The sequence below is a fragment of the Natrix helvetica genome (assembly GCF_964273705.1).
Source record: "Natrix helvetica genome assembly, chromosome: 3".
Lineage (NCBI taxonomy): Eukaryota > Metazoa > Chordata > Lepidosauria > Squamata > Natricidae > Natrix > Natrix helvetica.
The window spans coordinates 123523284-123537464 of NC_138549.1; the positions used below are offsets into that span (position 1 = coordinate 123523284).

The 14181-nt window shown below is 39.2% G+C and overlaps 1 protein-coding gene across 1 annotated transcript in view; it reads left to right on the forward strand.

Moving 5' to 3' along the window:
- ITPR3 (inositol 1,4,5-trisphosphate receptor type 3) overlaps positions 1–14181 on the forward strand; it is a 128435-nt gene that overhangs the window by 82385 nt on the left and 31869 nt on the right. The window contains 11 exon segments of the mRNA XM_081948825.1: positions 2991–3090; positions 3092–3293; positions 4952–5203; positions 5940–6065; positions 7467–7592; positions 8309–8429; positions 9404–9588; positions 10897–11045; positions 11500–11608; positions 12007–12097; positions 13598–13767. Coding sequence (XP_081804951.1) covers positions 2991–3090; positions 3092–3293; positions 4952–5203; positions 5940–6065; positions 7467–7592; positions 8309–8429; positions 9404–9588; positions 10897–11045; positions 11500–11608; positions 12007–12097; positions 13598–13767 — 1631 coding nt within the window.

Below are 14181 nucleotides of genomic sequence, written 5' to 3' on the forward strand. Positions count from 1 at the left end.
GCTTCATTGCTTCAAATGATTTATAAGGCCAAGTAGGGGCTGGGCTTGCAGTTTAGTCATAATGAATCATGTGATTCACATAGCAGGTTGAGAAGGGCAACAGACTTTGCTTCCCATCTGCTGCTGAGAGGTCCAATCATAATTCCTACATCCATGTCTTTTTCAGAGTCGCTCTAGCTACTGCAGCTGTCACTACGGCCCACTAGCTTACAGAAAAGCAGTTGGCAGCACTCCTAAGACTTTGCTTTCCAAACTGCTCAGCAAGGCTCTCTGAATAAAATTGTGTCAGAGAAATTTTGCCTTGGTGGCAAACAATGTTTAAATTTTAAATTAGTTGCTCTCTGCAGATGCTGCCCATAAGGACCTCTATTACAATAGCCTTTTCTGAGGAAGGCTGCTTTTCTCAGAATGGTAAGTAGGACATTAACGTGCCCTAAAAATACTGATGTTGCTATTACAACCTCAGGTAGTAGCAAAAAACATTTCAAAGGGTTGCAGAGAATGAAGATGATGCAGGTGGACCTATAGGTCCAGCTCAGGTGGCACAATATCATATATTACCCCTAAAGCCAAACTAATATGGACTTTTTGTTTTTTAAAAAGCTGAGCCATTGCAAAGAATACAGTTATTTATGAAATATGAATTGCATTTTTTAAATGCTTGGATTCCTCCTTGGGTGACCCCTTTGACCTTGTCTGTTGAAAAGAGATAGTATAATATCTTGCTATTTTGAGGTGGGAAACATAAAAATACAACACAAGCCCTTCAATAGGCATATCAATTTAATAAGCTGCCGGACTAATGTGGTAGTCCAGATAGGAAGCATGACCAGATGTACTTATTTTATTTAGTGTAAGATTACATTGGGAGACAATATTCCTTGTGCCTCAGCATATGGTCATGCTGGCCACATGATGGCGGAAGTGTCTTTGGATAAAGCTGGCTCTCTTGGCTAAGAAACAGAGATGAGCATCACACCTTGGAAATGACTGGACAGGGTGAAATCTTTATCTTTACTTTTACCTTTTACATTAGAAGAATCTTGCAAACCTGGAAGTGCTTTTCTCCTTTTTCACTTTTACAACCCAAGAAATTAGGCAGGGTCTCTTCTGAGATGTTTACCATTGTGACTTTTCTTTTGTGGCTAAGCTGCTTCTTATGTGACCATTTCTCTGGCTGCTCTGTGGTCATGTCCCCACACAAACAAAGACAATTCCACTCAGTGGAATGATCTCAGAAGACATCTGAGGTGGGTGCTTTACTTTCCACCTTCTTTTTTATTCTCACAACATTTTGAAGTTGCACCTGACCGTGGTAACCAGAAGAGATGGGAAATTGGCCTTTTCCTGAGAGTTTATACTAAATAAACAGATGAAAAATAAAAAAGATGATTAAGATGATTAAGTTACCCTGTTCTCCCGAAAATAAGACCTCCCCGAAAATATTGCAACACAGTAGCAGCCACGAGGTGGTCACGCTCACCGCCTTCTACACCTGAAAAATATTAACTCCCCAAAAAATAAGGCCAAGTGCTTATTTCGGGGGTCAAAAGAAAATACCGTATTTTTCAGAGTATAAGACGCGCCTTTTTCCTCAAAAAAGGGGCTGAAAATCTGGGTGCGTCTTATACATCGAATACAGCATTTTTTGCCTCCCGAAACCCCATCCCTTCACCAAAATGGCCATTTATGGAGGCTTTCAAAGAACTCCTGGGGGCTGGGGAGGGCAGAAATGAGCAAAAAATGGGCCTTTTTTTGCCCCCCCCAGCTGCCAGCAGCACTCTATAAGCCTCCTTAAAGCTATGCATGCAATTTTTTTGACAAAAAACGGGCCAGTTTTTGCGAAGAACAGGCCATTTTTTGCACCCCAACCCCCCAGGAGCACTCTGCAAGCCCCCCCCTGCTATTCATGCCTTTTATTTGAAAAAAAAAACGGGCCCATTTTGGGGAGGTTTGCAGAGCTCAAAAACTTTATCACCCCCACCTCCCCCCTTTTGGAAAGCTCTTTAGTTAGGGTGATTGATGAGAATTACATTGATCAAGTGCTGTGCCAGCAGAAACAGACTTAGGTGCTGCAGGTTGTCAGTGATTTTCTTCTCCAGCACATGGATAAATACACCTGAAAACATCTACCTACTTACCTACTCTCTCTCTCTCCCTACCTACCTACTGTATTTCTCTCTCTCTCTCTTTCTCCCTCTATCTACCTACCTACCTATTCTCTCTCTCCCTACCTACCTACTGTATTTCTCTCTTTCTCTCCCTCTATCTACCTACCTACCTACTCTCTCGCCCTATCTACTATATTTTTCTCTCTCTCTCTATCCCTCTATCTACCTACCTACCTACCTTCTCTCTCTCTCCCTACCTACCTCCCTACTGTTTTTATCTCTCCCTCTCTCCCTCTACCTACCTATCTACTCTTTCTCTCCCTCCCTCCCTACTGTATTTCTCTCTCCCCCTCCCTCTCCCTACCTACGTTCTCACTCTCTCTCACTCCCTCCCTCTCTACTGTATTTCTCTCTCTCTCCCTCTATCTACCTACCTACTCCCCCTACCTACCTACTGTATTTCCCTCTCTCCCTCCCTCTATCTAGCTACCTACCTACTCTCTCCCTCTCCCTACCTACCTACTGTATTTCTCTCTCTCTCCCTCTCTCTCCCTCTGTCTACCTCCCTACCTTTTCAAAAAATTTGCCTCTTCAAAACATTGGTGTGTCTTATACTCCGAAAAATACAGTAAGACCCTGTCTTCTTTTCAGGGAAACATGGTAGTGCATAATCCCTTTTGAGCCAAAGGCTCCAATCAGCTTTTAAATAATGTACTGAGAGGGATGGTTGGAATTTAAGACAAAAATATTAATTATTTGAATTGAATGTTATTAAAAATTAACTTTATTTAATTTTCATCATATTATTACTTCCCATGTATTGAATGATTTGTATTTTCTCTCATGTTAAAAACTACAGTTTGTTAGCAAATTCTGGAGTGTCTATGGAAGCTCTTCCAAATGTTTTACTTAATGTATCTAATCTACACATTACACATCAGGTTTCGATACATATGAGTGATGGCAATTTTTTCTTGTCAGCTTATGGAGGCAGAGACAATGCAGCACATCTTTCTAAACAATTACCAGCTGTGCTCTGAGATCAGCGAAGGGGTGCTACAACATTTCATCCATTGTCTGGCTACACATGGGCGACATGTTCAGTATCTTGACTTTCTTCACACTATCATCAAGGCCGAGGGAAAGTACATTAAGAAATGCCAGGACATGATCATGACTGAGGTGAGATTCCAGATCTCTTGGAAAGAGGGTAGAAAAGTGGATAAAATACATAGAAACAGACTGGGAAATGTTTACACATAAATAAGGGGTAGCCATTGTAGACTAGCAGGGAGAAATTGCAGGGTGAGGCTCTGATTTGGACTATCCCCATTCCTGCATTCAAGAACTTCAGGAAATATTTGTTCCTCAAACCTTTTGCTCAACCTTCCTGAAACAAGAAATACAAAGTATTAAGATAGTACGGTATCTTAAGATACTGCAGGTTTTTACAGATAGTAAAAATGAGCCTTGGAAAAATAACATATACAAGGCAGAGCTTGTCTGATCTTGTAATCAGGTGTCAAGTTTTCATAATGAAGGATTGAACCCTGGTGAACCTAAAGTTACAGTCTTCCAAACTGGGAGTTGATTTGTTAAATGGCTATTAATAAATAAAATCTATAGGGACACATTAAGCAATTTAGAAGCTTGACAGTGTAGTATTTATTTAACGTAACCATTTCTTTTTCAATTTTGTAATCCATATACTTACTCTGTACATTGATTCCCGTATATAAAATGGTTGCCAAATTACATAAAACGAACAGAGCTGTAATGCTGAATGCCATTACTCAGTGCAACAGATGCCACATCCAGATGTTCAAATATTCATGCCCATTTCCCATCCCTTCTATTCTTGCTTGCTGTTTTGCGACCATCTTTTTCATATATTTTTACCAGAAGGCTCATTCGATCTCAGCTTGACTAGTCAATGGTCAGGGATGATGGAGATTGTGGTGGAAAAGATGTAGAACCAGGATGGGGATACTTCTGTTAAGCAGTATAGTAATGTATAAGAACCATTCTGATTCACTGTTTTTCAGACTTAACATCTGTAGACTTCAATTCCCAGAGTTTTACCAGCAAGCATTTTAAAGTCACCAATTTTGAAAAGACTTAGGTTCTCCTTGGTGTAGTTTACTCTTCCCCCTGCCAGGGGAAATACAAATTTGTATTAGGATTTTTAAAATCTGTAAATTGGAAGCGTAGCTGTTGCATAACAATTCTCTCATATTTTATCCCAGGACAGCTAATGCCAAGACATAGAGTTTTATTTATCTGACAGTATTTGTATACTTCCCCCATACAATGAAATTTAGGAGAAAATAATATTCTAGAAGGATACAGATGTACTGTACCTGGAGCCAAAGAAGCAAGGATCACAGGCTGCTACGGTTATCTCAATCCCAGGAGCTTCAGACCACACTGTCTTAAAAATAAGGAAAAAGAGGAAAAAAAGATTCAATATAGGAAGATACCTCCTGTTAGTAGATTTGCTCTGTATGTATTATGAGTAAATTCTACTATGATATTATCGAAAAAGTGGTAGGGCCTAGCTGACTTTGATTGATCCTGAAAAAGTTAAGCATGCTTGTACCTGGCTAGTATTTGAAGCCCCTATTCAGGGCTATGCATTAGATTGAAAAATTGAAAGAATGGTCTAAAAAGATGTAATGGTGAATTTTTGCCAAGGCAGAACAGAGATGTAATCACCAGAGATTGAGCTCAAACCAATGAGCAGGTTATAGCACATGAGAAGTAGGCTGAAGAGAGCTACAAAGTAGATATTTAAGCAGAGTCTTGTTCTTTTGCTTAGATGCCTTGTGTCTTTCCTATAGATTACCAATGCCGGAGACGATGTTGTGGTGTTCTATAATGATAAGACATCCCTCGCCAACATGTTGGAGATGATGACAGCAGCTCAGGATGGGATAGAGGAGAACAGTCCCCTCATGTACCATATCTCTCTGGTGGATTTGCTGGCTGCTTGTGCTGAAGGCAAAAATGTATATACAGAGATCAAATGCACATCCCTGCTTCCTTTGGAGGATGTGGTGCGAGTAGTCACTCACGAAGACTGCATTACCGAGGTAATGGAAGGATGAACAGTAGATGTCATCTATGGCTGACAAAGAGCTTTGTAGTTACCATATGATTCTGGGTTTCTATCCTCATGTAATGAGGCCAGGCTCTATATGAAGAAAATGTGTTTTCTTAGATATATGTCACCTATGCTTGTGCATAACAGATACGTTTGCCAAATTAAGAAAACAATGACCTGTAAAGACTGGCCAGGTTTAGAAAAGTCCTGTCCAATTACCACTGGGTGACTTTATAGCCAGTAATTATAAGAATGAAAGACTAATAGTAAGATCTCTCTATCAACTCACATAATTCTATCTCTTTGAAGAATTTAAGGGTGTTGTAGGAGTAAATTGTCTTGCAATTAAGTTGCCCAGTTATCGTCCTTACTAGAGAGGCCACCAGAGGTATATGAATCATGAAGATTATGGTATTATTTTTCAGCCTTATCTTCAGTATGGGGCTCTTTACAATAATAAAATGGATTTATTTCCTTGATACCCTGTCATCTTTCAGACAAAAGCAGCTGACAGATTGATGATTGTTTTACAAACTGCTACTTGGCCAAGTCCCTGTTTTGATTTTTACAGATGTAGATAATTTTCTCAAGACCATAAATGGTGCTAATAAAGAATAAAACACTATCTCCCCCCCCCCCCCAAAGAGTGATGAATGCATAGGAGCTTTGGTTCTATTCTTGCAACATGCCCAGTCTTTTAATCCAAGCCTCTTTTACTCTTTCAGGTGAAAATTGCATATGTCAATTTTGTCAATCATTGCTATGTAGACACAGAGGTGGAGATGAAGGAAATCTATACCAGCAACCACATCTGGACACTGTTTGAGAACTTCACCCTTGACATGGCTAGGGTAAGTCTTGAAATTTATGAGAAAATCCTTTGGCCCCAAATATGTGAAGAGGTACATAAATTGATACCTCCAACTTTGTCCAAATTGGTCCAAAACATATGCAAAGGATATCAGACTGGGGAAATTTGAACTAGTTTAATAATTAGTGAAAAGAGCTTCCTACATAGTAACTGATTAGTCTCAATGCTAAAAGTGCTTGGTTACTCATCAATAAAAAATAGATTCAGTCACTTCCATTAGTGAGTCCTTAGTGATTCCTTAAAGATGATTAATGATTCATTAGGACTAATTATCATTAATTATAATCATAAACATTATGATTATGATTCATTATTAACTAACCATAACCAAAAGCAGAAAAAAAGGGAGGCAGCAGCTCCAGTTTTGGGAGTGCATACCAGTTGTAGGGAACAGTGTTGGGCAAGAAACTTGTCTCATCTCTTCCTCTGAGTATCCCAGAAGTATCTAGTTGGCTACTCTTAAGTAGCTAATTGTCTGATCCAGAAAGGCTATTCATATATTTATATAAAATTGTGGTCGCCCCCAAAGCCCCTATATTATAATTCATTGAACCCAAACTATTTTTTGTTATACTTTTCATTAGGGTACCCTGAGATGATGAAGTTGCTGTCGCTCATGAAAGCATAGCCCTTTAAAAAGAATAATAATCCAAAAAAGTGCTATCAGAGTCCTGATTTTACCCCCACCATAGACTAATGACCATGGCTTTCCTTCTATAGGGAAACAAAGCAATGCTCTCTGGTTATGTGTACTCTTTTACAAAGAGGTTGGCCATGACAACTAGCTATTCTAATGCAGTAGACCTTCGAATATTAAAATTAGAAGCCTACCTATGCAGTTGCCATCATCATGCCTTGCTTGTGAAGTCCCTCTGGATACCTGGCTCTCCGCTGTGGGATAACGGAGTGCCGAGTTCAAGAACTCAGCTTTTCATATGCTCAGTGTGCCAGAGGTTAGAATGCCATTCTTTGAACAAGATAATGTTTTATTACATTGCCCTATTGGGATCACAGGTTAGACACATTTATTCCTGCTTGGCAGAAGGCACAGCCCTAGGAACTCTCTGCCAAGGTTTGCCTTCAGAGAAGATTGATGCCATACAGCAGACAAAAAGCTTCTCTTGTCTCCTGTACTCATTGCACTGTGGAACTGTTTAGCTCTCTGAACGAACTAATCCGTGGTTAAGTTTTGTAACACCGTAAACTGCAAATGCTCATCTCTGCCAACAAATGATTAGGATGCATGAAAGGCAATTCCATCACACCAGCAGCTCCTCCTGCAGCATGGGACTAATGCTAGGATAAAAGTGCTGTAAGGATTTGTTTAGTTGATAATGAGGAGATGCTTAATGTTCAAATTTTGGTTTATTTCTACCTCCAGGTATGCAAGAAACGTGAAAAGCGCTTGTCAGATTCTGCCTTGGAGAAATATGTGCTGACTGTGGTGCTCGACACAATCAATGCATTCTTCAGTTCCCCCTTCTCTGAGAATAGCACTTCCCTACAGGTACAATTGAAACCTTACAATGGTTGAATCTATTTTCCATTTCCTTTTGTAAGTAAGAATAATTGTTTGAAACATAATAGAATGTGTCCACTCCTGATAACTCTGAAATATGACATCTGTCGACAATACTAAATTGCTACATGTTTCTTTTGTGATGAAAAAAGATCCCGAGAAGCAGAATAATCTTCACATTCACTAATATATAGACTTTTTAAATCTTTTGATCTTAGTTTTAAAATGGCAATTTGTAATTGAGTTGATCCTGGATTCAGTTTAAAGTGCTAATTTAACAGTAGTCACTTTTAAGTTGTTATTAGATGATAAAACAGGGTGAGTGAGAGGGTGAATCCATAACTGAATATCTCAGCTTACTTGTTTTTAAATAACGATAGCTAATTAGATCAATACAGAAAGTGTTAATCTTTTCCCTTGTGCCATTTTTCCCATTCAGGTTTTGCCTTCTCTGTGAATGTCATTAGTGACTTCTTCACTAGAGAAGAATATCTTGGACTGGGACAAATTAATTGCCATCAGTTAACTGTCCCAGAGTGGGACAAAGTATTAATTGCCTAATTATTATTTCAGACCTGAGTCATGTCCCATACCGCATTTGCATTTTTAAAAAAATGTGGGTCTTTTCTCCCCTGGATGGAGCTGCAGTGGAAATAAAAGCAGGATTTCAGCAGAAACCCTTACATGTTTCCTCTCTCTTTCAGACACACCAGACTATTGTGGTGCAGCTCCTCCAATCTACCATGAGACTTTTGGAATGTCCTTGGCTGCAGCAGCAGCAAAAGAGTTCAGTGGAAACTTGTATTCGCACTTTGGCTATGGTTGGTAAGTCTAGTTTAATAGAAAGAAGGACTAGGGGAGACATCATAGCAGTGTTCCAATATCTCAGGGGTTGCCACAAAGAAGAGGGAGTCAAACTATTTTCCAAGGCACCTGAGGGTAGAACAAGAAGCAATGGGTGGAAACTAATCAAGGAGAGAAGCAACTTAGAATTGAGGAGAAACTTCCTGATAGTTAAAACAATTAATCAGTGGAATAGCTTGCCTACAGAAGTTGTGAATGCCCCAACACTGGAAGTCTTTAAGAAGATGTTGGATAGCCATTTGTCTGAAACGGTATAGGGTTTCCTGCCTAGGCAGGTGGTTGGACTAGAAGACCTCCAAGGTCCCTTCCAACTCTACTATTGTATTGTATTATATTAAATAGCAACATCTATTCATTGCTTGGAAAGAAGAGGGGATCTTTCTGAGATCCGCCAGGGGAAGCTGCTTCAAAAGGCATAGATTTGATTACAGAATACATCATAATAGTAATAATCAATAAATCATCAGCAGCATCAAGTCCCCACCCTTTTTTTCATTTCAGCTATATAAAATGGAGAGTGGGAGTTATATATAGTTGCCATTGTAAAAACACATTAACACGCACTGTCGCCATCAAAAGTTGCTTCAATGGGTGGCATATAAATTGTAATAAATAAATAAATATATAAATATAAGGAAAGCAGCACAAATGTTTTGTCCATCCTTGAATAATACAATTTACAAGTGAGGAAAGAATGGAAAATTTCTGCATTATATAGCAGATTAAAAATTGTGAGAATTGTCTGAGCATGCAATTAACACTGTGTACAGTACAATGTGACCTTTATTTTTTGGGGTGTGATCTTTATTTTATATAATTTGGTAGAATGACCAAGATTGCTGTATGATGGCCAGTTTACTGAACCCCAGTATCATCCTTGTCATCAGTGCTATACTTAAAACATTTTCCTCAACATAAATGTTTTGTTCTTTTAGCAAAAAGCCGGTCCATTTCCTTACCCATGGATCTGGATGCTCATGTCAGCTCCCTGCTAAACAGCAGTTCTATTAGCAATGCCCAAAGGAATGCTTCCAACTATAAGACAGCATCCCGTACTTTCCCTCGGGTTTCAGCTACAACCAATCAGTGGGACTACAAGAACATCATTGAGAAGTTGCAGGTACAAAGTCATACTGGTTTTGAAGGACCACTATATGCTTCTCCTTAATCAGGCATTTCACAAAAACAAGAATTTAAATGATCCTGTTTTGACTCTCCAAACACGACAAGCCCTCTGTCTGTCTAATTTAATTAGGGCATCTATCGGAATCTTGACACCCTCTGTATTTAAATAAATGATTCTTTTATTAGGAGTGCCAGCAGCCCCAGCAAAAAAAAATGTTTCTCTCTCAACGCAGGCTAACAAATCTGTCCGGCAGGGAGATGAATAGTTGTCTGCCACATCTATTCATTTCCACCCCCTGCCTTTTATCTCCAGAGCTAGGGTGGGGCTTCGCTAACAGTGGTGGCTCTTCCGTCCCAAGGATCGGCCCACAGATTTCCACTGCTCTCCTCTCCTTTGCCTTCTGTGCAGCCACGTGTCAGGCACTGGGTCCAGCTGTTCTTCCTCATCAGCCACCTCCATCACCTCCTGAGGGCTGTTGATTCTCCATCTGAGGGCTGACAGACGGCTGCCTCTGCCTCTGTTTGTCTTTCTCTGACAGCTCCATTCCATCTCCCCTCCCCCCCGAGCGCTCAGGATGCCCAGATCCTGACCCTGACTCCCACATCTCCTCCTCATCTGATTCGGCTACTGGAGCGGCCGGTGGCAGGGCACAACAGATCCTCTGGAGTAACTCAAATTCTATACTTCTATATTCCAGAACCTGGGATAATTTGTGTATATTCCCCAGGAATTGGGTTGCAATGTGCTGATAGGTCTGATTGATTGATGGTATTCCAATTGCTTGGGTTGATATTTTATTATTGTATTGTTTGTGGTTGTTTGTTGGTGTACATATATTGTAGTTTTGTATTTTTATTGTTAGGCTTTGTTTCTGCTTATTTTTAAGCTAGTGGTTCTCAACCTGTGGTCTACAGACCCCTCGGGTCATCACAGGGGCTCCGCAAAAGCTTGAAGAAATGTTATAATTTAAATCTTGAGTTAAATCTTGATGGTCAGTGGCTATAGTCCGTGGCCACAAAAGGTATTTAAGAGGGTCTGTGGTGAAAAAAGGTTGAGAACCATGGTTTTAAGCCTTTCAGAATACCTTGGTTGAGTTGAGTAGTCATATCAATGTTTTAAATAAATAAATAAAATTTAGCAGACTCTGGCTTACTTTGTGTATCTGTTTTGCTTCCACTTATTTGGAGAGAGGCACTTCTAAGAGCTTTACATTGCTTACAGGGTAATCTCAGGATCACAAAACATTAGTTTGAATTTACAAATAAATAATAGCTCTACACTGAAAATGCTATGCCATTACAGGACATTATCAATGCCCTAGAGGAGCGCTTGCAACCTCTGGTTGAAGCTGAACTCTCAGTCCTGGTGGATGTCCTGCACTGTCCAGAACTACTTTTCATGGAAGGGACTGAGGCCTATCAACGTTGTGAAAGTGGTGGCTTTCTCTCTAAGTAAGTAGGCTCTCTTGCTATAGAAAAATGTAGACTTTGAGGAACATTCCCAACTTGTGTCATTATTGCTCATAATTTTTTTATGAGACTAGGGCCTATTTGTTGATTTATTGAATTGGAGCCTTCAGCTGTATGCTCCTCCTGATCCAGTTACAGTAACCAAGTTAGATTATATCAAATAACCATTTCAGTTTTGAGCAGATGTCATGCCATCATGCTGAAAAATAGGAGTCAGAAGAAACAGAAAAAGCAGAGGGAATATACTGGGAAGAGGAGTAAATAGATTATAGAACTTGGCAGAGCTGAGACAATTATATTAACGTGCCCATTTAAGTAAAGAATCCAGACTATTTCTTAACACAGCTAGTTTTTATCTGTGGTGGAGTGAATACTATATTTCTGTGTAGAAGGATTATGGTGTGAATTCATTCCACCCCCACCCCCCACCATCTAGGTTAATCCAACACACTAAAGATCTGATGGCAACTGAAGAGAAGCTTTGCATCAAAGTATTGAGGACATTGCAGCAAATGCTGGTGAAAAGGAACAAATGTGGAGACAGGGTGAGTAGTTAAGAATGCTTATTTTTACATGGGTATAAAGTCTATTTGCCAAATATGTTTTTGTCATGTCTTTATTGTGTTTTCTGGGTAAATAATTATGCTTGAGCCTTCTCTTAATCAAAGCTCTTTACGATAAATAAGTCTGTACAAAACTTTGCAGGATATACATTTGATTCATGGCTGCGTTAGTGCTCTCTTTTCACACCGGCCATTCAGAGAACAATGAAACTTTTAAGATGAAGACAGTAGTTTTCCTGGATGTAAGGCCTCCAGAAACCGAAGTTCTATGCACTCGATTAGCTTGTCCTTCATGCTTTTATCTCCAAGAATCAGATTCTTTAGAAAAAAACATTCAGCAAAAAACATAAGATTGACCAAGTTTCTTTTTTTAATGCTAGGGCAATACATTGAGGAAAATGCTTCTGGCTAATTATTTGCAGACCAAAAAAACTGGCTCCAAAGGGGAAATTGTTGACTCTTCTGGTATTGGTAAGTGGTGAATTAGTATTAAGTTGTATCTTCTCCCATTTCTTCTTTGATTTTCTTCCTTATACACATATCTTCAACTACTGTTTTTTTGCTACTTAACTGTCATCATCTTCATCATTTTACCCATGGTCTATCCACTGCAGGATAAAGGCCTCTTCTGCATGTTTCCAACAAATGCAGTCTTGAGTTTTATTCTGCCAATTGGCAAAAGAAATTGTATGCAGCTGATACTGAATAATGTTTCCAAGTTTGTTTATTTTTTAAGTAAATATATGTTTATTAACTAGATTTATATCCTATCTTTTCTTTGGGAGTTCAAGCTGAAAATAGCATTTTCTCCCACATATTTTCTCTACTAGAAAAACCCTGTATGTTAACTTGAACTGAGAGATAGCGATTAGTCTAAAGTCACTCAGTAAGATTCCATAACTCAGGAATATATCCAGAGTTACTCAAGAGTGAGATGGGTATATAATTTAATAAAGTAATAAATATCCCTGATTCTAATCACACCTTAATGACTGATATATTGCATTCTGTTTATTCCAATTATTGATCCTTCCAACTCATGTTTACATTTAATGTTAAATATTATATTTGGGATCTTTTGTGTGCAAAACATATGTTGTAATACTGAGATACGAAGGGCTGTAAAAGGATTTCCCCCATTGCAAGTTTACTCTGGGAGCTATTTTTGATCACACAGAGGACAGACTGAAAGCTATGTGATGATTATTGCAAATAATCTTTATGAATGCAAATTGTTTTCAGGCTACTACTTAGGTGGCTAATAATGCACTCAGTTTACTTGAGGGGCCAGTTTAGTTTAAGTGTTGGACTAGAAATTGGGAGATTGTGTTCTAGTGCTCCCTTAGGCCCAGACAACAGGAGACAATGTGTTCTAGTGTTTCCTTAGGCCCAGAAACCAGGAGACAATGTGTTCTAGTGTTTCCTTAGGCCCAGAAACCGGGAGACGATGTGTTCTAGTGTTTCCTTAGGCCCAGAAACCAGGAGACAATGTGTTCTAGTGTTTCCTTAGGCCCAGAAACCGGGAGACAATGTGTTCTAGTGTTTCCTTAGGCCCAGAAACCAGGAGACAATGTGTTCTAGTGCTCCTTAGTCCCAGAAACTGGGAGATGATGCATTCTAGTGCTCCCTTAGGCTCAGAAGCTAACTGGGTGATTTTGGCTCAGGCACTGTCAGTCCAATTTACCTTTCCGGGTTGTTATTGTGGAGAAAATAAAAAGTGTAAATATTAAAGTGTACCACCTTGATGTGTATAAATAAAGATGGGGTGTAGCATCTAATAATTGCATTGGTGGTTTTGCCCTTTTTTCTTGAATAGTTATATATGCTGCCTGAGACAAAGAGTTAATGAAACATAACATTTGCATATCCAAAGGAGATACATTACCCAGTATGTCAGCTTTTCTCCCCTTACAATTTGGCTATATATTTTAAACTTGGCTTCCTTTCTCTTTAATGTTTGTTTTCATACAGGACAAGACCAGGACTGGTCAGTCATTGCTGCTGTTCAGTGCCGACTGGACAGAGAAGGTGCTACCAAGCTGGTATCTGACCTTATCATGAACACCAAAAACGAGAAGATTTTTCAGGAGAGCATTCGCTTGGCTATTCGAATGCTTGATGGTGGCAACACAGAGATACAGGTATTACATTTGTTTCCATGATGGTTCTGGTGCATTGCAAATTCAGAATAACTTCTAATGCCCCCTAAGTGTGGGATACAGCATCAGATCCAACATTTAATCAAATGTTTTTTTAATTGCGTCTGTCAGAAATGTAACTGCATAATTCATTTTCTCAAATAACATGTGCTCCCTCTGCTGGCTTCTTTAGGGCTTGCTAGGACAAATTCAACATTTTCTATTTCAGCCTCCTTTATTTTGGAAAAAAAAGTATGTCCGGCTGATTATATCTATTGGTTCTATTATAAACATATGCATGTATTTAAAGAATAATAAAGTACTTTTCCTATTCCATAATGAATTGCTATACCTCTAAGATTTGAAACCAGCATTTTCTGAGGAAGTATGGTGATGAGACATAATATTATTTATCTG